We start from the raw sequence: 23,164 nt of genomic DNA on the forward strand, positions 1-23,164 counted from the left end.
ATTAAGAGACCACCCCAAATGCTTCTTAAATCAGTATCTCTACACAGGGGCGGACTGTTCATAGGGAGAACTGGAACTTTTCCCGGTGGGCCGGCCGAGAAATGGGGCCGAACGGGCCGCGATTAGCTGAACGGGTCATGACAGGCTGAAGAGGGCCGCAAAATGGCACCGTGATGTGATATTCCACTGTGATATTCCGTCCAGTGTCTGATGAATTCCTGCTTGAATCTTTGTGCCAGGAGTGGCATAAAGTCAGCAATGTGAAAGACTGGTGGAAAGTGTGCAAAGACACATGAAAGCTGGGATTAAAAATCAGGGTTATTCCACCAAATATTGATTTCTGTACTCTTCCTAAGTTAAAACATTAGTATTGTGTTGTTTAAAAATGAATATGAACTTGTTTTCCTTGAATTATTTGAGGTCTGAAAACACTGCATATTTTTTTGGTTGTTTTTTGTATTTTGACCAGTTGTCATTTTCTGCAAATAAATGCTCTAAATTACATAGGGATGATCACTTTCGATTGGAATTAACTAGGAAATAAAAAATGCCACTCCATGTCAAAAAGGTTGCCGACCCCTGTGCTAGACGGATGTCATTGCGCCTCATCTTGCTGTTTTTTCAGCATCTCATGCAAAAGTGTTGTGTTTTTTAGACAATGTGTCAAGTTAAAACAGCTTTACATTTTAAAAATGGTTCTCAAAGTGATGATTTCTGCTCTATTCATGATGCCGAGTCTAGCTTTTTTTGTTTTTCAGGTCTGAATGGCCCATTTGGGAGCCAGCTCAGGTGTGGCAGTGTATTTTCTCTCAAGTTAATCATTAGTAGTAACTCAGCAAGGGATTACGAGAAAGGCCATTGCCTGTTATGGCGAGTGAGACTGGCATGTGTGCCAATTGTGGAGAGCTTTAATCCTTCTATTCCTTTATTGACCGTCTGTATTAGTGTCACTCCTCAAAGAGCAGAAAGAAGGAAATGTGGCATGCTGGTCAAACTTTGTGAGGCAGTTGATCAAAATAGTTATTTTATAGATCAGAGAGTATGGAGAGTTTAAATTAACAGTGTTATGGGTTACAGAGTATAGAGTTATATTGTCAGTGTTTGAATCATGAGACCATTCCAAATGTTTGTTATTAAATGGAAAGTTGAATATTTTTTAAGCATTAAGGTACAAGAGGCCTTGTTATATTGTGAATATAGCCACAGCTAAGGGGGTTGTTACAACCCATTCTCACTCCCAAGGTGTCAAATACTGACACTTGTGCAATAGCCCAGCATGTCAATATTCACATGCCAAAAGCACCCTTCAGCGTCTGTTTCCCAACACGGCAGTTAAACCCAGGGCATTCTCATAATGGAGGTGTCACTGTCAATGTTCAGATATTATCACTTGTTTAACCACAATATGTTTAATTATATGTATAAATATACTAGTGTGGTTCATTAAAGGTGCACTCTGTAATTTTTTCCTCATTAAAAAAGTTTTACTCAAAGAAATTAATAGTAATTTTGAAACATAGGAATAAAATCATGTGCAATCATATGAGATGAAGACTCCAGTCATATCAGCAACCTTAAAAAAAAAAAAAAGTTTTATTCTACAACCCCAATTCCAAAAATGTTGGGACAGAATGAAAAATTCTAATAAAAACATAGTGATTTTTAAATTATGTTCACCCTTTGCTAAATTGAAAACACTACAACTAAACATTATTTGATGTTTAGCCAAGTCCTTCAAGAGCAAGGATCATTCGAGACTTGTCAGTTTGCCAACAGATGCTTCAGCAAATAATCCAGCACTTTGAGAACATGGTTCCCCAAAGACAAATTGGAAGGATTTTGGGCATTTCACCCTCTACAGTGCACAATATAGTTAAAAGATTCAAGAAATATGGTCAAATCTCAGTGCGTAAAGGGCAAGACGAAAACCACTCTCTGATCCCTCAGACGTTACTGTCTTAAAAAACATCATTCATCTGTAATGGATATCATGAACATGGGCTTGGGATTACTTTAGTAAACCTTTGTTAGTCAACACCATTCGCCGCTGCATCCACAGATGCAAGTTAAGACTTTACTATGCAAAGCAGAAGCCGTACATCAACACTGTCCAGAAGCACTGCCGACTTCTCTGGACTCGTTGTCATCTTACGCTGGCTGTAAGGGTACCATTAATGCAGACAGATATGTACAAATTTTGGAGCAGCATATACTGCCATCCAGCAGTCTTTTCCAGGGACATCCTGGAATTTTCAGCAGGACAACTTCAAACCACATACTGGCCGAATAAGCAGAGAGTGCAAGTGCTAGATTGGCCTGCCTACAGTACTGACCATCTCCAATTGAGAATGTGTGATGCATTATGAAGCACACAATACGGCAACGAAGACCCCGTATAATTGTGCAGCTAAAGGATGAATGGGGGGAAATTCCACTTTTTAAACTTAACATACTTGTGTCTTTAGTGCCTAAATGCTTAATAAGTGCTATTAGAAGAAATGGTGATGTTTAACAATGTTAAACAAACACATTTTTTGGAGTGTGTTGCAATCATATGATTTGAAATTACTGTACATTAAAAAAACAATGAAATTCACAAGGTAAAACATCATATAATGTGTAGTTGTAGTGCTTTCAATATAGCAAAGGGTAGATAAAATTTACAAATCACTCCTTTTTGTTTTTATTAGCATTTTTCAACTTTTTCAGAATTGGGGTTGTACATGAATGGGGGCTGCCATGTTAGAATCACATGACCAGCCAAAGTCTACTGACTTAATCTCAGTAACTACATTGATACTGGATACTTTCACTCTTGGATTAAATCAGTCATGGCTGACTGTGCATAGTGAATTTCTACAAGCGTCTGTAACTAAAAACTATTGATTTTGAATGATGCTGCATCCACGCCGCTAGGTGTCACTGTAGGTCCATGATGACACAAATGCAAAAGTTAATGAGTGCATCTTAAAGAGACATATGGATCCTCTTACCCAACCCTATTCCTGAGGTCTGTTGCACAAAGCTAGTTGAACTCAGAATTTCAGAATAAGTTTCAGATTTAGATCGGGTTTGGTGATCTCAAGACATTCGCTACAAACATTCTCTGTCAACTTAGAGTTTATGTTTAACCCTGAAGCGTGTGCACATGAATGAGTCTCCGCTAAAGATCATTATGAAAATACAAAGAATTTGAACATTTACACAGCACAAAAAAACACAGCTGCTGCTGTTGAAGTTTGAGGTGACTGCTTGAAAAAATAACTGAATATAATATGTAATTGAATTTATATAGGTTCACAATAAAAACATACTGGCTTTTGCATAAAAAGCATAATAATGTATATATTTATCTAAAATGTAAAAGCTTTTATATTAATTTAAAAGTATACTATATTTTAATGAAATGCAAGCCATATGCCACTTTGTTTTATAGTCTACAATATAATTTTACCAGTATATTTGTTCAGGTGGAAAGACTCGTCGCACAATAAATGCGTCTTTAAAGTGTGAGAATAACTTGCAGTGTTTTCAGCATTACGCACTGCATACAGGTACAGTATGTAATTTTTCTTTTTTTAAATCTCAATAATAATTTGTTTTTTTGTGTGCTGCTCAAAAGATACAAGGTTCCCAGATCTGTAAAATAAACCATCTTATAATATATGAAATCATAATATAAAAATCTAGATGTATTAAATATATACATTTCCCCGTGAAGCATGCTTTGATTTGGAGCGAGAGATACATGGGGAGTGACTTCATTGCGTCAGAGATGTCACTTTACTCTGATTGGTTCAGCATCAGTTTGCAATGTAGCGTAAGTTGCTATGGTGATGAACACTGGTAAAAACCGACCCACCTTCTTTAGACTGAAAAACCAGAGTTTCCTCAAACTAAAATCAAACTTACCTGGGTAGCTGGCTTTGTGCAACAGGCCACTGAACATAACCAATTATCAACAATAGAAAACATGTAATAGACAGGTAAATTTAGTCACAGTAATGTATTTACATTACACTACTACATAGTGGTATCACATTTTTTAAACCCATAACCCCACCCCAACACTAAACCTAACCAATTCTCAACAATATAAAAAATGTAACAAGCAGATACAAGTACTGATGCAAAAAATTACAAAAAAGCACTATAAAATTATTTCTAACTATAGGATAGCTTTGTGTGAGGAACATAGCAAAATCGATGCTGTTAAAAGCAGAAAATCCTCCCCCTCCGTGAAGGCAGTCACATCTTCTGAACTTGAGCTTGTCGCACTTGGTCACGAGGCACGTAAGAGCCAGTGGCATTTGGCATCAGTGATGCCAAACCTGTGTCTTCGTAACACTTCTTGAGGCTGCAATTATTGAATGTTAAAAAAATATGTGGGATTTATTACAGCAAATGCTGTGGGACCATGGGCATTGCATAAATACTTACATTTGGGTCACACAAAGCGATCAGAAGATTTGGAATACACACAGAAGGAAACAGGTAACTTCAGAGGACCGGAATATGTACAGCAAAAAAATAAAAATAAATTAACCATGCTTAACTTCCATTAATCACTGTGAATAAATGTTGAGTTTAAGTTAAATGAAAATCATTCTCCAACGCCAAAACTATTATTCCCCAACGCCAAAACTATTGTACCCCAACATAGAAATTCATGATGAAAAAATTCTGATGCTCTTTGCATTAGTTTATTGGCACCAAAGGCTGTCAGTATTCAATCTTGGGACTGAGAATGGTTAGTTGTTAGGCACAAGATGCACAGTGGAGTACTTGCCATTTAAGCCATGCCTATGTTCACAACAGTGCCTTTTTGCTTTTTATAAAATGTGAACATTTTATATACAACATTTTTAGTTTTATGCACTAAAGTTAAAAAGAAAGTCTCAGCTTTCTATTGATATTATTATTATGTTTCCACTGCAAACTGAGATGTAATCATTTAAATGCTTTCCTTTTTACTAAACACAAATTGCTCAAAAACTCAAAATGTTTTTCTGGGACAAAGTGATAAATAGCGGGTCAAAAATGTTTATTACATATTAAACATATTAAGGACGCATTTTTTTCATTAAAACATTATTGTATTAGGCAAATTCAATAAGTGGTATCATTCTGCTAGAAGATAGACAAAATCACCATAGACATTGAGGGGGACAATATTCATAATTGTGGTCTACTGGGTTTTTCTATAGTTGATTATTAAATTATTACATTTTGTACCCCCTAATCCTGAATATGTGGTTACATCCTTGAGTCCCTGACAAGTAACAGAACATTATTCTATGGGTGCTGTGATATAAACATCAGCTAGGTGAAGGTGTTTTGTTTCAAAGCTGTTCCTGTATTGCATATTTTAGCAGGGCTGGAATGCTGTATCGACCAATCAGCATCTAGAACCAGAACTATCCATTTATATGTATGCATATTTTTTGTCTGAATCATTTGTGCATGGACAATTTCTAGAACAAGAGGGGTAATATTTGCATTTCACATTTCATGTACCATTTCAATTTTCAGAATTTCTTTGTTTACATTGGTTCAGCAAAGTGCAAAGAGCAAAGAAACTCTGTGAGACGCTTTTTGAAATGTCTTTGTCATTATTGCAGAAAGAAGTGACTTCATTTATAAGGTTTAATCTCATTGTAGGCTTGTTGTTATGTTTCCAGGACAGAATCCAGGTGGTAAACGGGGCATTGTCCATCAGCAGTCTGACCCTGTCAGATGCAGGGATGTACCAGTGTATCGCTGAAAACCGACATGGCCGAGTGTTTGCTAATGCTGAACTCAAAGTCATTGGTAAGGAAATGCATACTCACTAAATTGAAGGTCGGTTGTCTTAATACAAAACATTTGCAGTGAAAGAGTGCCAACTACAAGATTTAGCCGCTCAACTTTTCTTATGTTCTTGAATATGTAGCCAATGCTATTTTTTAGATGCAATTTATGTGTACAAATAAATGTGTTATGCTTTCTCCAAAAAAAAAAAAAAATATATATATATATATATATATATATATATATATATGCTCAGATCCTTAAAGTCTTAATGTCTTAAATTTCGTTTTTCCAAATTTAAGGTCAAAAAATTTATGACAAGCGATCAATAATGATCAACTGTTGATTGTGATGATATAGTGTTGATGAAATGTAACAATGTTTACTTTTAATTATTTACATTGTAATACGCTGTAGATCATTGTAAGAGTGCACGTTTTATTTCCCTTATCTTGAATGAGTAGCTGGAAGCAGTGAAGCACATTTCAAAATAAGAGTCCCTGGTGTATTTCAGCCTTTAAAGTTATAATAATAATAATAATAATAATTATTAGGCTATTATTGTGAAAAGGCATATTTTATTATAGAAACTATAAATGTAAGAGTAACACTTAAAAATGGACGTTTCATTTAGTTTCGATGCACTTCCGGTTTAAGCCCCGCCCACACCGGTTCTATCTGAATACAGAGATGGATACAGATAGTTTTGTCATATGAACAGATACAGATACAAATACAGATAATGGCTTCACTGCACACACCTATAATTATGTATTTTCACAATTAAGTTGAATAATGACACATAAATAATGACAGACAAATCATTAAAACAGAATCTCAGTCAAATCGATTCATCTGAAAGAAAAAACTTCTATGAATTACATACCAAACAGGCTTATTAATAAATCCATATTTGGGGGGGTTGCGACATAACCCGATTTTAGAGCCCTCCGAAATTCCAATTTAACCCCTGTCACCAACTAGTCTATTTTGAAAATATGTAGTTTTGCACATCCCTACTAATCAGTCTTAATGATTGCCTGAAAAAAACATCTATGGCTTTGGGTTCACCTGACAGAACACAGGCATTTCTTAGGTACCATTCACATGGGGTGCAGTTTAAAAAAGTTTAGAAGGTTTAAAGCTATTTTTCATGTTACACTCTGTTTTGAAAATAAAACGCCCATGGTGCAAGATACTCAAAAACCAGTGTGAGTAATGATACAATGGCCAAATACATTCACGTGTATGGCTTTAGCTGCGGTTCTTTAAAGAGGAAGAATTTACAACTTTAAATTTTGCCACGCTGTCACGCCACTAAAAATATGAAAAATTAAAACATAAAAAAAAGGAAAAAATCTCAAACTTGTCTGCCTCAATAATAAGTTGTTGGACAACCTCTTATGACTGTTATGGTAAAGATTATAGGAATTTGGAAATGTTAATTGTGCTGGTATAGAGAAAAAAAAGTATGAAGTCTGTTTTGGTAAGGTGCAGCAGTGCTGTTTAGCAATACTTTGAGTTTTGTTGTACTCATAAGTTAATTCCAGCCACATTGTCAGTGAGTACTCATTCTCATTAGTCTTACTACAGCATTTTACGCTGCATTTCAAAAATGTTGACCCGCTATTAAGAGGAGCAGAATAACTTTTGACAGGATCAATGATCAAACCCATCGCTGTGGTGAAGATTAAAGGAGCTGATGTTCAGGGCCATTTTATCATGCAGCAGATTAAAGAAGTGCTCTGTTCCCTGGTCCTGTCATTTGTCAGCACAATGGGTGCTTTGATGCTGTCAACGCTGAGTGCAGACGGATGCCAAACCGGCAAGAAAGTCTAGTATGCTGAAATTGCTGCCTGGGGAAGATGTGAGGTAGACTGTCTCCACACTTTAGAGCCTTTAGATTTGTGCTGGCTGACTTGACTCGGATTGACTTGGTGCTGTGTGGGGGGTAGTGTGCAGCTCTTGAGTGTTCTTTTAAGTGATTATATCACATTAAAAACACTCTCTCCGTCTGCCTCTGGAAAGGGAGTAGATGATGAGATTTAGGAAAAGGGGAACAAGAAAAAGACAAAGTAATTTGACAGGCTGTATGGAATAAAATATCTTTCACCTGTACAGTGGCCCCAGAAAGTATTTTGATATGTATAGCACAGCAATGTATGAATTGAATTGTATTAGATACAAAATATCAAACAAAGTCCGAAGAAATTATTCAATACTTTTTCTCAAAACTATCTTGCAGTTACTTTTAATCAACTGGTTTCAACTTTTAATCAACAATGTGAGTTTCAGTGGATGTATGATGTCAGTTCCCCTCAAGTTCCCAAAGGTGTCCTAGCAGAGTACATTATTTATTACGCTTTTATCCAAAGCGACTTGCAAAATGAGGAAGGATACAACAAGCAATTCATCTTAAGGAGACAGTAACACGAAAAGTGCTGCATTACAAAGTTTCAATTGCATTAGAAAAGCACTAGCCAAGACAGAGGTCAGAGTGCAACTCTGAGTGTATTGTCAAGTGCTCACAAAAAAAGTTGTGTCTTTAGCCATTTGTTGAAGATAGAGTTGGAGTCAAGGAGGGAGTTGGGAAGAACGTTCCACCAACGAGGTACAGTGAAGCTGAACTTGATATGTGCAGCCAGGGTAGAGAGACAAGGAGGGGTGTAACCTGCGCTCTCTTGGATTAGTTGAAGACCAGCCATGCTGCTGCATTCTGGATCATTTGCAGAGGCGTAATTGCAGCATTACAGTAACCCAGTCTAGAAATTGAGTTGGTTGTCGATGGTTACCCCTAGATTTCTGACCGTTTTGGTTGGTGTTATTGTAGATAAACCCAGCTGAACGATGACGTTGTGTTCAACAGCAGGGTTGGCTGGAAAGACGAGGAGCTCGGTCTTCGCTACCTTGAGTTAAAGGTGATATTCCTTCATCCCGAGATCTGAGCAGTCACTGTGGGGTTGTCAGGCTGGAAAGACAAGTAGAGCTGCTGTCATCTGTGCAGCAGTGGTAAGAAAACCTGTGTGCTTGAATGATGGGTCCCATTGATGTAGTGTATACAGACAAGAGGAGTGGGCCAAGCACTGAGCCTCGAGGTACCCCAGTAAGTAGCTGATGTGACTTGGACACCCCACCTCTCCAGGCTGCCTTGAAAGACCTACCTGAGAGATAGGACTTGTACCAGCCAAGCCCAGTTCCCGTTATGCACAGAGTAGAGAGGGTGGACAGCAGGATCTGATGGTTGACTGTGTCAAAGGCTGCAGATAGGTCCAGCAGAATAAGGACAGATGATCTGGAGCCAGCTCTCTCCTGTCTCTGCTATTCATTGACAGTCAGCAGGGCAGTCTCAGTGGAATGACCACTTTTGAAGCCTGGCTGATTGTCGTCTAGCAGCTTGTTCTGTGAGAGAAAGACAGAGATCTGATTGAAAACTACCTTTCAAGTGTTTTCACCATGAATGGGAGGAGAGAAACCGTCTGTAATTTTCTACTTGTGTGGGGTTAAGCGCAGGTTTTTTAAGCATTGGAGTTAGTCGAACCTGCTTAAATGCAGTGAGAAAAGTGCCTTTAATGTGGTGGGAAAAGAGTAACAGGAGTTGTAATTCATTACATTAACTATGGATATGTTCACTAATATTTGACAACCAGGAAGTTTCCAAATATACTTTTATCTTTATTTGAACTGTCTGTCTGTCTATAATGTTTTATAACATGTTTTATTCTCCTCATCTCAGCGGTGGCACCAGATTTCTCCAACAGTGTGCTGAAGGCACAGATATTGGCTCGGCAGGGTGGGGATGTTTTGATTGAGTGCAGGCCCCGCATGTCCCCACATGGGATGATCTCCTGGAGGAAAGGCAAAGAAGCCCTGCGAGAGAGCCACAGGTAATTTTTACCATACCATTCCCTTTTGTCTGCCAAGAACCTGTTTTTTAAAGTGAGACAGACGGAGCAATATATTTTGGTTTAGGAAGAAGGATGTTAGTGATCAAAGGGTTGATTATTCACATCAAAACTTCTCAACACAACAACGGCTGCATTTGCATATACTTGATCTATTCTAGACAAAAACACTTGGTCACAGAAAAGCATTCAAACAAATCTGTACAATCAACCAACCTCTGATCACTGAATCTGGAGTTTCATAACTTCATGACATAGTCACATAATTTTAATGAGATCAGGCAGCCTTTACAATATGAGTACAAAATGAGGAAGTAAATATTATGTAATGTATAATAAATCCAGTTGAGTTAAGGATACACATACAAATTATAACTTTTTAAGATTGGCATTTAAGTATTTCTAGCTTGATTGACCTGAAGCTAAATAAAGCAAACATCTAAGTGTGTTCTTTCAAAACCAGGTGTACTTTAAGCCTCATGTGACAGCATTGACTGGGCAGAACCTGAAAACGGGTCAGAACCTATTCACAGAGACCCTTAATATCTCCAGATCAAAAATGTTTGAAAAGACTTTAAAAAATGTATATAATGGCAGCGCGTCCAGATTTCTCGTTAGCATACACTTAGATTAAAGAGCCATGGCACTGTGTCTCCATGGAGAGAGTCAGACTGAACTCTTGAGCCTGAAGAAAATCATTAGTAGCCATCACTGTCTATCAGTCTTGTGCTAGCATCCACCCACAATCTTGAGCTGTGGGTAAGAGGGACAGGGTCTCTCATTAAACACTGTTGCACTACTGACTCTGATAGAGAGAGAGGGATAATGAGAGAGAGAGAAAGAACAGTTTTTTCAGGCTTCTTCTGTAATGATCATGTGGGAAGTGTTGCTTTAATTTCTTCATGCCCAATATTGTTTTTAATAATGTAGCACCTGTTGGAAATCTGGAATAACTGTAATATGCATATTAGGATTGCAGACTTTTCTAGTTTCTCTCAAGCTTCTAGCTTTTTATATTTGCATACATTTGTCATGGCAGTTTGACATTAGTGTTGTCAAACATTGTCAGTTCTTATGGTTTTTTTATGACCAATCACAACATTTTGATTTGAACACGAATGCTAATGAAAGTTGAGAGTTATGCTGGAATGGAAGATTTTTGACGGATAATGATGCAAATATCCCCCCAGGCCCCCCAGTGGCTGAAATATGTTACTACAATAAATGTAAAATAAATTATATTATATATTATAAAAAAAAAAAAAGTCTAACTTACTGACCCCTCCCCCAATCTCCTTTGCTAGTTGACACAGTGATGAACCTGCATTTTGGCGGTTCGAGCCAATCAAGATAATGTCCCGGTTACTTGAGACATTGTGTTGATGTAGTGACACTAGGGGTCGCCCATGGGAGCCCCAAACACCTATGATCTTTGAGAAAATGCCAATGGATATTGGCGAGTGGAATTTGCATGCCACTCCCCCGAACATACGGGTATAAAAGGAGCTGGCTCGCAACCACTCATTTAGGTTTTGTGCTGAGGAGCCGAGACAGAGTCTTGGCCATTTCAGCAGGTAGTTCAGTGTTGTGGCAGGAGGGACACAAAATATCGTTCCCACCATCAGGGAACGGAGGTTACGAAAGTAACCAGGACGTTCCCTATCTGTCACTCACTTGACGTTGTGTCATTGTAGTGACACTAGGGGTCCCTATATGAAACACCACAACTAGCTGATCTGTGTTACGTGGACTGATGGTGCGAGACAGGCAAGCCATTGCGTGCCCCATAGCAAGCGCACCTGGCCGTCACGTAACCTCCTACGAGCGTTGTATGGTCCCCCGCACCTCAGGGACAAGTCGACTGCCCAAAATGGGGACAGGCCGCCCCAGCCGTGGCCTCTTCTCTTCTTTTTTTCTCCCCAAAAAAGAATGGAAATCATTCAGCTGGGGGCCATAAGGGTACGCGTCGGGGGGGTGTCCATTCCCAAGGGGAAGACACTGCGGAGACCACATCCTGCCCGAAGGGGAGGCAATTGTGTGGAAATACGTCACATGGTCTTACTGAGTCTTGTCGGCAGTGTCACATGTGGAGAAGTCCCCATGGTAGGTCCTACTCAGAGGGGATGGAGCTCTACAACATGGCGACCGGTGGCAGAGGGGACTCTGCCCAAGGAAGACGCGAGTTTACCAACGGGGAAACCATCTTGCGGAAGATACATCACACGGGGTTACATACAGGCAACCAGCGCATGTGGAGCACCTACCCCAGTACAGGGCCTATTAGCACACGTACTGGGCCGGCATTGAATTTCTCCACAAATCCGCCTGCCACAGGGCTAAGGAGGAAGGACATCCTGGGCCCATGGTCTCGTGAATACTGCTGGGGGGTAAAAAGCACATATCTCCCCATCCAGGAGGGGAAAGGCGCTATACGCAAGCGCTACATCCCGCCAGTTGTCCCGCCAACTTACCTGTTCATACCTGACAACACACAGGACGAACCAGCTCAACCCGGAGATTGAGGAACCGAATGCAAAGGTATTGGGTGTTGCCCAGCCCGCTGCTCTACTGATGTCTGCCAAAGAGGTGCCATTGGTTGGGGCCCAGGAGGGCGCCACACTCCTGGTGGAGTGTGCCCGGCACGTCCTGGGTGTGGTACGCCAAAGTGATGGTCAACGACCCAGTGGGCGATCCTCTGTTTGGAGACAGCGCTTCCATTCCGCTGTCCTCCAAAGCAGACAAAGAGCTGCTCAGAGCATCCAAAGCTCTGCGTGCGATCCAAGTAGACGCACAAAGCACGCACCGGACACAGCAATGAAAAGGCTGAGTCTGCCTCCTCCTGGGGCAGCTTCGCTTGCAGGTTCACCACCTGATCCCTAAACGGGGTCTTGGGAACCTTGGGCATATAGCTCGGTCGGGGCCTCAGGACCATGCGAGAGTATTCCGGATGCTGACAGAGAATGCCTGCAGGTCCCCTACCTTCTTGATGTTCGTGAGCTCAGTCAGGAGGGCAGTCTTCAAGAGACTGCCTTTAGCTCAACTGACTCCAGGGCTCAAACGGGGCTCACCGCAGGACCACGGAGAGATCCCATGAGGGATTGAGGCACGGTCTGGGAGGACTCAGCCTCCTCACGCCTCTAAGGAACCTGATGATCAGGTTGTGCTTCCCAAGAGACCTACCATCAACTGCATTGTGGTGCGCCGCCATAGCAGCCACGTACACCCTCAAGGTGGGGGGACAGCCACCCCACCAGCCTCTCCTGCAGGAAGGAAAGCACCGACCCGACTGTGCATCTCTGGGGGTCTTCGCGTCGAGAAGAACACCACTTAGCGAACAGATGCCACTGCAAGGCATACAGGCACCTCTTAAAGGGAGCCCTAGCCTGAGTGATTGTGTCTACCACCGAGGGTGGTTGGCCACTTAGGTCTTCTGCGTCCCTTCCAAGGGCCAGACATGAACATTCCAGAGGTCTGGTAGCGGGTGCCAGATGGCGCCCCGTCCCTGAGAGAGGAGAACCCTCCTCAGGGGAATTCGCTAGTGAGGGGCTGTTGCGAGGAGTGTGAGGTCCGAAACCCAAGTCTGGGTGGGCCAGTAGGGCCACTAGGATGACCTGCTCCTTGACCTCCCTGACCTTGCACAGGGTCTGTGCATGTAGGCTCACTGGGGGGAATGCATACTAGCGTGGCCCCCGTGCTGTCGAGGTCGCCCGGGATGTGAGTGGGCCTCTGTAATGTCTGGGCAAGTTTCAGGAGTGCAGCAGCGCATCAGAGAGATTCCTTCATATGCGGCATATACAGGTGCATCTCAATAAATTAGAATGTCGTGGAAAAGTTCATTTATTTCAGTAATTCAACTCAAATTGTGAAACTCGTGTATTAAATAAATTCAGTGCACACAGACAGAAGTCATTTAAGTCTTTGGTTCTTTTAATTGTGATGATTTTGGCTCACATTTAACAAAAACCCACCAATTCACTATCTCAAAAAATTAGAATACATCATAAGACCAATAAAAAAAAACATTTTTAGTGAATTGTTGGCCTTCTGGAAAGTATGTTCATTTACTGTATATGTACTCAATACTTGGTAGGGGCTCCTTTTGCTTTAATTACTGCCTCAATTCGGCATGGCATGGAGGTGATCAGTTTGTGGCACTGCTGAGGTGGTATGGAAGCCCAGGTTTCTTTGACAGTGGCCTTCAGCTCATCTGCATTTTTTGGTCTCTTGTTTCTCATTTTCCTCTTGACAATACCCCACAGATTCTCTATGGGGTTCAGGTCTGGTGAGTTTGCTGGTCAGTCAAGCACACCAACACCATGGTCATTTAACCAACTTTTGGTGCTTTTGGCAGTGTGGGCAGGTGCCAAATCCTGCTGGAAAATGAAATCAGCATCTTTAAAAAGCTAGTCAGCAGAAGGAAGCATGAAGTGCTCCAAAATGTCTTGGTAAACGGGTGCAGTGACTTTGGTTTTCAAAAAAACACAATGGACCAACACCAGCAGATGACATTGCACCCCAAATCATCACAGACTGTGGAAACTTAACACTGGACTTCAAGCAACTTGGGCTATGAGCTTCTCCACCCTTCCTCCAGACTCTAGGACCTTGGTTTCCAAATGAAATACAAAACTTGCTCTCATCTGAAAAGAGGACTTTGAACCACTGGGCAACAGTCCAGTTCTTCTCCTTAGCCCAGGTAAGACGCCTCTGATGTTGTCTGTGGTTCAGGAGTGGCTTAACAAGAGGAATACGACAACTGTAGCCAAATTCCTTAACACATCTGTGTGTGGTGGCTCTTGATGCCTTGACCCCAGCCTCAGTCCATTCCTTGTGAAGTTCACCCAAATTCTTGAATCGATTTTGCTTGACAATCCTCATAAGGCTGCAGTTCTCTCGGTTGGTTGTGCATCTTTTTCCTTCCACACTCTTTCCTTGCACTCAACTTTCTGTTAACATGCTTGGATACAGCACTCTGTGAACAGCCAGCTTCTTTGGCAATGAATGTTTGTGGCTTACCCTCCTTGTGAAGGGTGTCAATGATTGTCTTCTGGACAACTGTCAGATCAGCAGTCTTCCCCATGATTGTGTAGCCTAGTGAACCAAACTGAGAGACCATTTTGAAGGCTCAGGAAACCTTTGCAGGTGTTTTGAGTTGATTAGCTGATTGGCATGTCACCATATTCTAATTTTTTGAGATAGTGAATTGGTGGGTTTTTGTTAAATGTGAGCCAAAATCATCACAATTAAAAGAACCAAAGACTTAAACTACTTCAGTCTGTGTGCATTGAATTTATTTAATACACGAGTTTCACAATTTGAGTTGAATTACTGAAATAAATGAACTTTTCCACGACATTCTAATTTATTGAGATGCACCTGTATACTCTGCATGGCACACAAACTGAACTTGGTCCTAGTGGAATGTTGCAGTCAATCGAACTGTGAAAACATTCTTGATTGTACCTGACAAGCTATATCCAGTGTTTGCAGAGCCTTCTAATCATCACCGAATCATCGAAATGCAGAAAGTCTTGAACATGAAACAAACTGAAATCGTAAAGCCAAATGAGACAAGATGGGCGTGCACATGGCGATGTGTGAATTCTGTTAAAAAGCACTACTCAGCAATTACAGCCTCCTTGAAAGGAATGAGAGACGAAGGAGAAAAATGGGCCATACAGGCCAGTGGTCTTTATGATCACATGAACAGAGTTGAATTCATTACTTGTCTGGTTGTATATGAGGACCTTCTGCACATTGTGCATGTTGCATACAAGGCCCTTCAGTCCACTAGCTGTACACTCGCTGATGCAACTATGATTATGAGCAACTTCAGGGCGCATGTGGTATCTCAAAGAAATTAAGATGCATGGAAAGATGTGTGGTGAGCAGTGAAAGAATTTTGTCAAACAAGCAATGTGTCAGAGCTAGAGGATGCACAGCAAGGAGAGGTTCCAAATCTGTTTTCGCACAAATGAAAACAGGCTACAAAAGCCCTTAGTACCTTGGACAGTTATGTAGTACATACTTCTAGGCCATAGAGAAAAGAACAAAGGTGATGCACCCACCGAAACATAAAAATCCTCGCAATGGAATATGCAACAGCATCTCTATCTTCCTGTGTTGGATGCTGTGATGTCTGAGCTGGACGGTCAATTCACAGGAGAGCCCACTGATCTCGCAAAAGCATGTGTCGCAGTGTTTAAATGTGACAAAGAAGGAATCGAGCATCTTCTACAAAAGTACGTTGAGCCACTGCACATTCACCCGCTGCTGGTGAGATGGACCTTGTTAAGGCCTCTGCCTCTGTGACCCCTGTTTAATTGATACATTTTCATAATATAGTGAAAAAGGACACGTACCCAAATCTAAACAAATTTCTTCAGCTGGCACTGACCCTCCCGGTTCGGTCAGCGACATCAGAGGGGAGTTTTTCGGCAATGCAGAGAATTCGTAACTGGCTACGCACAACCATGAGTGAATCATGAATTTCTGGTCTTGGAATTCTCCACATTGAAGCAGACATTACAGCGAATCTGTCACCGGAAAAAATTGTGGATATTTTCACGGGTTGAAAGAAAAGGCGTTTAATTCTACACTAGGTAGGACAGCTGCATAATTTTCATGGCTTTGTCTCTGTGTATGGTTGCGTCTTTTGGTGCAGATGGAGTGATTAAATGTTCTTTTAAAAGTCTGGTAAGGTAACAATGTTGGTAGACTATAACTTCATGTAAGCATGTTTCTTCTGGTTATACATTTTGTTTTTAATCAAGTGGCTGTGTGGTTTCCAGTAGAGCTGACATAACTTGTGTGCCTGTCAGTAGAGAGATGCACTACGTAGCGGTTTCTCTTTCAGTGTGTGCTACTGTTGTAACACATTTAATTAAATAATCACTGGGTAAAGTGTTTTATGAATGTATTTCTGTGTTCATTATCATAACTTTGTGTGCCTGTCTGTAGAGAGGTGCACTATGTCACTGTGTAGCGCTCATCTCCAAACACTTCACACAAAATTCCACTTACTAAACTCTTGAAAACATTGGCATGTCCATGAAAAGAATTTGGCCATGATGGTAGAGCAGACTTTTTCCCCTTCTTGCTGATGAAGATGCTGGGTAGTGAAAGGTCATGTTGGAAATGAAGCACATTGCATTATTTTATCACCTTTCCACCTGCATTACCACGAATTAAAGCATTATAGCACTAATTTTCACTTTTACTCCAGTTCTTGTAACAGACATGAAAGTTTTTTTTTAATTATTATTATTATTATTAAGCTTAGAATGTTATTTCAGAAGTGGTATGCAGAGAAAATGAAAGAGAAAGCAAAGATGTGATCAAATGGACAAAAGATGATACACTTTTTCTCTCTGGAATAGCATCTGGGGTTCACCTAAGGAAAACTATTGTCTTTAGGTGATTGAGAGCTACACAACACAAAACAACACAATGTTATATCTGTATTGTAATGTTATGGAAGTCCACAACATAGTATCTTTGTGATCGAGATAAACAAGACTTGTCGTCCAGAGGTTGTTGATTTCAGGTGACAGAGGGAGGAGATTGGTGCACATCACTGTAAAGACCAAACCAGTGTTTTGAATATCATCTGAGCACAATGGTATAAACAAGAATCAGGACAGAACATTTGGAATTATGATAATGTTTTAAAGCAGAAAACAACTAGGCCAGGATGTTGTTGTTATTTGATGTGAAAAGTTGTTCTAGTTATATTTGCAGGAGAAACTACTGAGAAATTATATAATCAGTTGAAAGTGAATATATCTGATATTTTAGGAGGAGGGAAGAGTTCAGGAGAAGTTCTTCATTAATGAAATCCTTTTCATCCTAGATTTTTACTTACTGTAAAACGTGTCTGGCTTTCAAATGTTTTATTTTGCATGAATTTTAAAGACATCAAATACTGATAAATCTGAGATACAGTAATCTATTATAAATAACCCAAGTTTTAAAAATATATATATATTTGGTTTATAATATTATGTGATTTTATTATAATGGTAACTTTTCCAGTTTGCAATTTTGCATGTTTCTTGAAGTTTTTTTTTTTAATTATTATTATTATTTTACAATATGTGAATCTGATAATGACCTGTATAATTATTTTCTAGTTATTATTTAAGCCCATTGATGACTGTGACTTGACTTAAGTACATTGATCCTTAATGCACTATAATAACTGGCTTTATACCTTGTTTATGTGGATGGATAGAATTGCAAAGCTTTCATCATTTCACTTTGTTGTCTAGAGTCTCAGTGTTGGACAATGGCAGTCTCCGGATATCCAACATCACCAAATTAGATGCAGGTCTGTACACTTGTGTGGCAAGAAACCAGTTTGGAGTGGCAAGCAGTGCTGGCACACTCGTGGTCAAAGGTATGCTGAAACATTTCAGTAGTCGTATATAATAGCCATTAAATTATTTACTTTCAAACACCTTTGGGAATGCCTTTTGGAGCAAGCCTATGTCATGTGATAAAAGAATGCTTAGACAGTCTCAAATACCAAATGAGTATATGGCCAACCAGGATGATTTAACCCCCATGATTTAAGATTTTTTACACTGTGACAGTATTTTCATGACAGTTTTGCACAATTTACCCCACAATTGTCATTACCATAATGGTCATTATGATATACTCATAAATGCAATATATATATATATATATATAAAAATATGGTAACACTTTACAATAGTTAATAAAAATACAATTGTTCATTGTAAGTTCATGTTTGTTCATAGCACATTAACTAACGTTAACTAATACAACTTTTTACTTTAAATATGAATTAGAATATGTGTTAAAATTGTCATTAAAATGATTAAATGCTGTAAAATTATTGTTCATTGTTAGTTCATGTTAACTAATGTTAACAAATGAAACCTTATTGTAAAGTGTTACTATTTACTTATCTTGGCTAACCCTTTAAGCTCGGATGGGCCCCGCTGAGAAAAAAATTATAATTATTAAAATGTTAATAACTACAGTCTTGACCAATACAAAATAGGTCATTTTAAAGCTTATAAGCTGTACTTTACAATGCATGTTGGCATTATGACCAAAACTAGATAATTGCTTTGAAATTTGCAGACAAATCAGAAGTGTTCCATTTTGATCGTTTATTTATAATTTTGCACTGCACATATTATTGTTTTTGGTAAAAACATCAAACTGATCAAATAGCCATGTGTCATATGTCGTTGGAAAGCTTTCAAAGAGTAGAATACAACCAGCCTATTTGTTTTACTTACAGAAAACAATTTAGTGAGTAATAGCTAAGTATATGTCTTTGACATATTACCTGTAAACAGGTGTTGCTTCTATGTTGCATTTTCACTTATAACTTCACGAAAAATAAATGGAACATTAAATATCACATACCATTAGAGGAGGCGATTATCTTTACAATGAGCCCACACACAACGTAATTGGATTAATAGATTATTAGATAATTCACACAAAGCACAGTGTGCACACAGCACATAATGTGCTATCTGGCTAAAAACACGTTAGCTTTCCTGGATCAGATGACTTCATCAGAAAATATGTAGTAAGTTTGCCAGCAGCATGGAATGCTAAACCAATCATAATAAGGTTCAGATTGCTGCAACCAGAGGTGGAAATCATCCAAATATGGGCAGAGAGGATTGTTCACTCTAATCACATATGGCCACTAGCAGATGGCGCCAAGTACATGACACAGACTCAACGATGGCTCAAATGACACAGAATGGAACTGAATGAGATCTTGTTATTCATGCCTGCATGCTTTGGAGTGAGTATACCTTTAGTCATTGTTGTATTTGCATGTGTAATTAGTTCTCATGTACAATTATTATGTTTTCTTTGTATGGAGAGTTTTTTGGACACTTGGAGACATTTTAGACACTAGAATAAATTATGTAATGCTATAACTTTTGCTTTGTTGTATCAACACAAAATTTTACTCCATTACAGGTGACATGATTAGGAAAACTATTTTGGAACTACCATATTTACACCTTGAGATATATAGTGTTAAATCAGAAAAATAAGAAAAAAGTTATTTTAGTTAATGCATTAGGTATTATGAACTAACAATATATATATTTTTTACAGCATTTGTTCATTGTTAGTTCATGTTAGTTCAAAGTGCATTAACTAATGTTAACATATACAACTTTTGATTTTAAAAATGTATTACTATATGTAGAAATTAACATCAACCCTTTAAGCTCTGAAGGTGTTTTTAAAGATTTCCTGTTTCAGTGGCATACCCGAAATTAAAGGCTGATAACTCGAAAAAACAAAAAAACAAAAGCAAAACATAAGGAGGGTCAAGTTTTGGTATCATTTTAGAGAAAACTTAACAAAAAATAATAATAATTTCATGATAAAGATTTTGATACATTCCGAGTCTCTCAGCCTAAGAAACTGCTGAAAAATCACAAAAAACATACATTACAGAAATTACTATTATGAGCGAATCAAAGTATGTTTGTAGATGGGTGACTAAAAAAATTCCTGGTCATATTTAACCCCAGATCAATACAAATATATATTTGTATTGATATGGGGTTAAATATGACCAGGATATTTTTTAGTCAACCATCTACAAACATACTTTGATTCGCTCAGAATGGTAATTTCTGTAATGTAAGTCATAAAGTATGTTGTGTGTATACATCGCAGTGCCAGCATTTTTTGACATAATTACATAATATTATTTTGTATGACATAAAATAATTATGTTCTAAAGATTTGTAGCTTGTGCCCCCTAAGAGTAAATCACACACAAGCTCCTTATCTCCAGCCTGTAAATGAACTGTGCTTGTGGTTAATGGGGAATTGATTTATTTGGCTTGCATTAGAGATGCATGATATGTGTGGGAATAACCAAGCTGTGATTCATTAGAGGTTGAATCGATCTAAAACAGTCTTTTTGCAAGTCAGTGGATTCTACACCTGTCTAACAAGGCAATGAGAACAATACCAGCATCGTATTAAAACAGCGGTTTGGTGGTCCCTCTTGTTTTTGAAATTGGTTTCTATAGAAACTCTTTCATTTTTTCCTCTCGTTCTCATGTTCACATAAAAGGCAAGATCCTGAATACTGTACATGTTCATTTGACATGTTAATTTGCAAACAGTTTAAAAAAAATTGCTCCAGTGAAATTCATGTGTTTGCTGTGTTAAAGAGGTGTCTCGGTAAGAGGTCCTCGACACAGTGAAATGCATAAGTAATTCAGCACAAGGGATATCCAGAGATTGCTACGCTGTAATGATTCAACTTTTGTAATTAAAGCTGAAAAACATGTTTTATTCATATGTAATAATGCATGACCCTTTTGTCAGCCTGCCCCCTTTCTTTGACATCTCTTATGAATCAGCTTCATTAGAGGAATATCAAAGAGGTGGAATGATAGACACGATAAATATTTTGTTGGATGTTTTAAAATGTTGTTCAGAAGCAATGAAGAAAAAGGTGGATGATGATTACTAAAGCAATAAGCTACTCAAAACTGTGCATTACAGTGATTTTTACCACAGTGAAGGTGTTTTGAGGCACAACACAAAAACTAAAACCTCCCTACCCGTCATAAAATCACTGTAACACTCAAGTGACTTATTGCTTTTATGGCTGCATCTGGAATATGATAAATCTAATTTTAATAATAGTCAGAATTGTCAGTTCTTCCACTAAGTAATATATTTAATTTTTGTACTTGCCAAGTAACGTAGATATTCCAGTAAAGCATGGAATAAAATGGAATGAACAGTCACAGGTGTGTTTATAGTCATTTTACAATGGCTAGGAATGCGGCTCTTCTGAACAGAATTTTGAGTCAGAGTGATCTGTTTTATAATTAACATTTTGAAATGCTTTTGTATAATTTTTTTTGATAGATTTATAATTTTTTATTATATAGCAACCAATCAAATAAGTTACAAGCTTCTCTAAAAACTCTAAATAAATTTAATGCATTAATATTTTGTGTTTTAGTGAAATGATAGCTATAAATGTGTGTTTGCATTTTATCCATCCAAAATGAATGACCTCCCTAAAAGGTATTTTACATAATCTTAAGAACAGGCACATTTATTTGATATAATTCTGTATAATCTGATGTTTTTATTCACTCACTGAAATAAAGCAATATTCTAAAAAGGTTATAGAGAGGCTTTTACTTTAAAAGAGATGTTGTGCCCAGAAAGAGATTAGAACATAACATCATGGTGACATCTAGTGGTGAAAGAGCTGGATTGTTTAATGCGCTGCCTGTCTCAGCTCTGTTACAAGTTCACTAATGGTTAACACCTGTCTCATCTTGAGCTACCAGCTGTTTTCAAGAATCTTGCCATAATTTACTTATACAGCAACTGCTGTTTTATGTATCAAGGTTCCTATAACTTGTAATATGCAAATATAAATGTGTTAGCTATCTCATTGTGATTTCAGAGCCAACCATCATCATTTCTAAAGCCACCCAGCTGGATGTTACAGTCGGGGAGAGTGTTGTTATTCCATGCCAGGTGTCTCGGGACCCCTCTCTCGACGTGAGATTCACCTGGTTTTTCAACGAGCAGTTGATCAATTTTGGAAGCCATGGAGGATATTTTGAAAAAGTTGGTGGGGTATGTAAGATTCCTTGGTCGTGTCTAGATGGTAAACCTAAGTCTGTGAAACTCTCGCAAGATTTGCATTGCTACTACCAAGGTCAGGGTTAGGGGTAGGGTGGGGGATATGGTTGTTTTTGGTCTCCAAATAAACAGTGTATGAATGTTGCATGCAAATCTCGCAAGACTTTTTGCAGAAAAGAGTCTTGCAAGATTTGCATGCAACATTCATACACTGTTTTTTGGATACGATGAAGTTAACTCTGAACAAGAAGGGTTTAAAGCATTATATTCCTTTAAAATATTATAATATTATATTACACTTAAAATATTAAGTGTTTGTGTTTGTCAATTTTGTGAAAGCTACCAAAACTCAGCAACACCTTGCAATAAAGCTGAATTTGTTAACATTAGTTAACATGAACCAACAATGAAGAATACTTTTACAGCATGTATTAATATTTAATTTAAAATTAAGTTAATTTTTCATTTAAAATGTAAAGTTGTATATGTTATCTTTAACTAATGCATTATGAATTAACATGGACTAACAATGAACAATAATTTTACAGTATGTAGTAATTTTAATTTAAAATTAATTAAATTTTTCATTTAAAGTTAAAGGTTGTTTTAACTTTAATAAATGCATTAAGAATGAACATAAACTAATATTGAACAATAATTTTACAGCATGTATTAATTTTTAATTTAAAATTAAAAGTTATTTTTTTATTTAACTGTTTAATTGTTAATAGTTTACATTAACTTTATTTAATGCATTATGAATTAACATGAACTAACAAAGAACAATAATTGTATAGCATGTATTAATCTTGGTTAATGTTAATTTC

The 23,164-nt window shown here is 38.3% G+C and overlaps 1 protein-coding gene across 1 annotated transcript in view; it reads left to right on the forward strand.

The window, feature by feature from the left end:
• The window catches only part of cntn3a.1 (contactin 3a, tandem duplicate 1), a 139,790-nt gene that overhangs the window by 98,675 nt on the left and 17,951 nt on the right, over nt 1–23,164 (forward strand). The window contains exons 10-13 of the mRNA XM_051662872.1: nt 5,682–5,811; nt 9,524–9,674; nt 17,963–18,090; nt 22,156–22,331. Coding sequence (XP_051518832.1) covers nt 5,682–5,811; nt 9,524–9,674; nt 17,963–18,090; nt 22,156–22,331 — 585 coding nt within the window. The remainder of the gene's footprint in view (nt 1–5,681; nt 5,812–9,523; nt 9,675–17,962; nt 18,091–22,155; nt 22,332–23,164) is intronic.

This window comes from Myxocyprinus asiaticus, chromosome 29, assembly GCF_019703515.2.
Source record: "Myxocyprinus asiaticus isolate MX2 ecotype Aquarium Trade chromosome 29, UBuf_Myxa_2, whole genome shotgun sequence".
NCBI classification, from domain to species: domain Eukaryota; kingdom Metazoa; phylum Chordata; class Actinopteri; order Cypriniformes; family Catostomidae; genus Myxocyprinus; species Myxocyprinus asiaticus.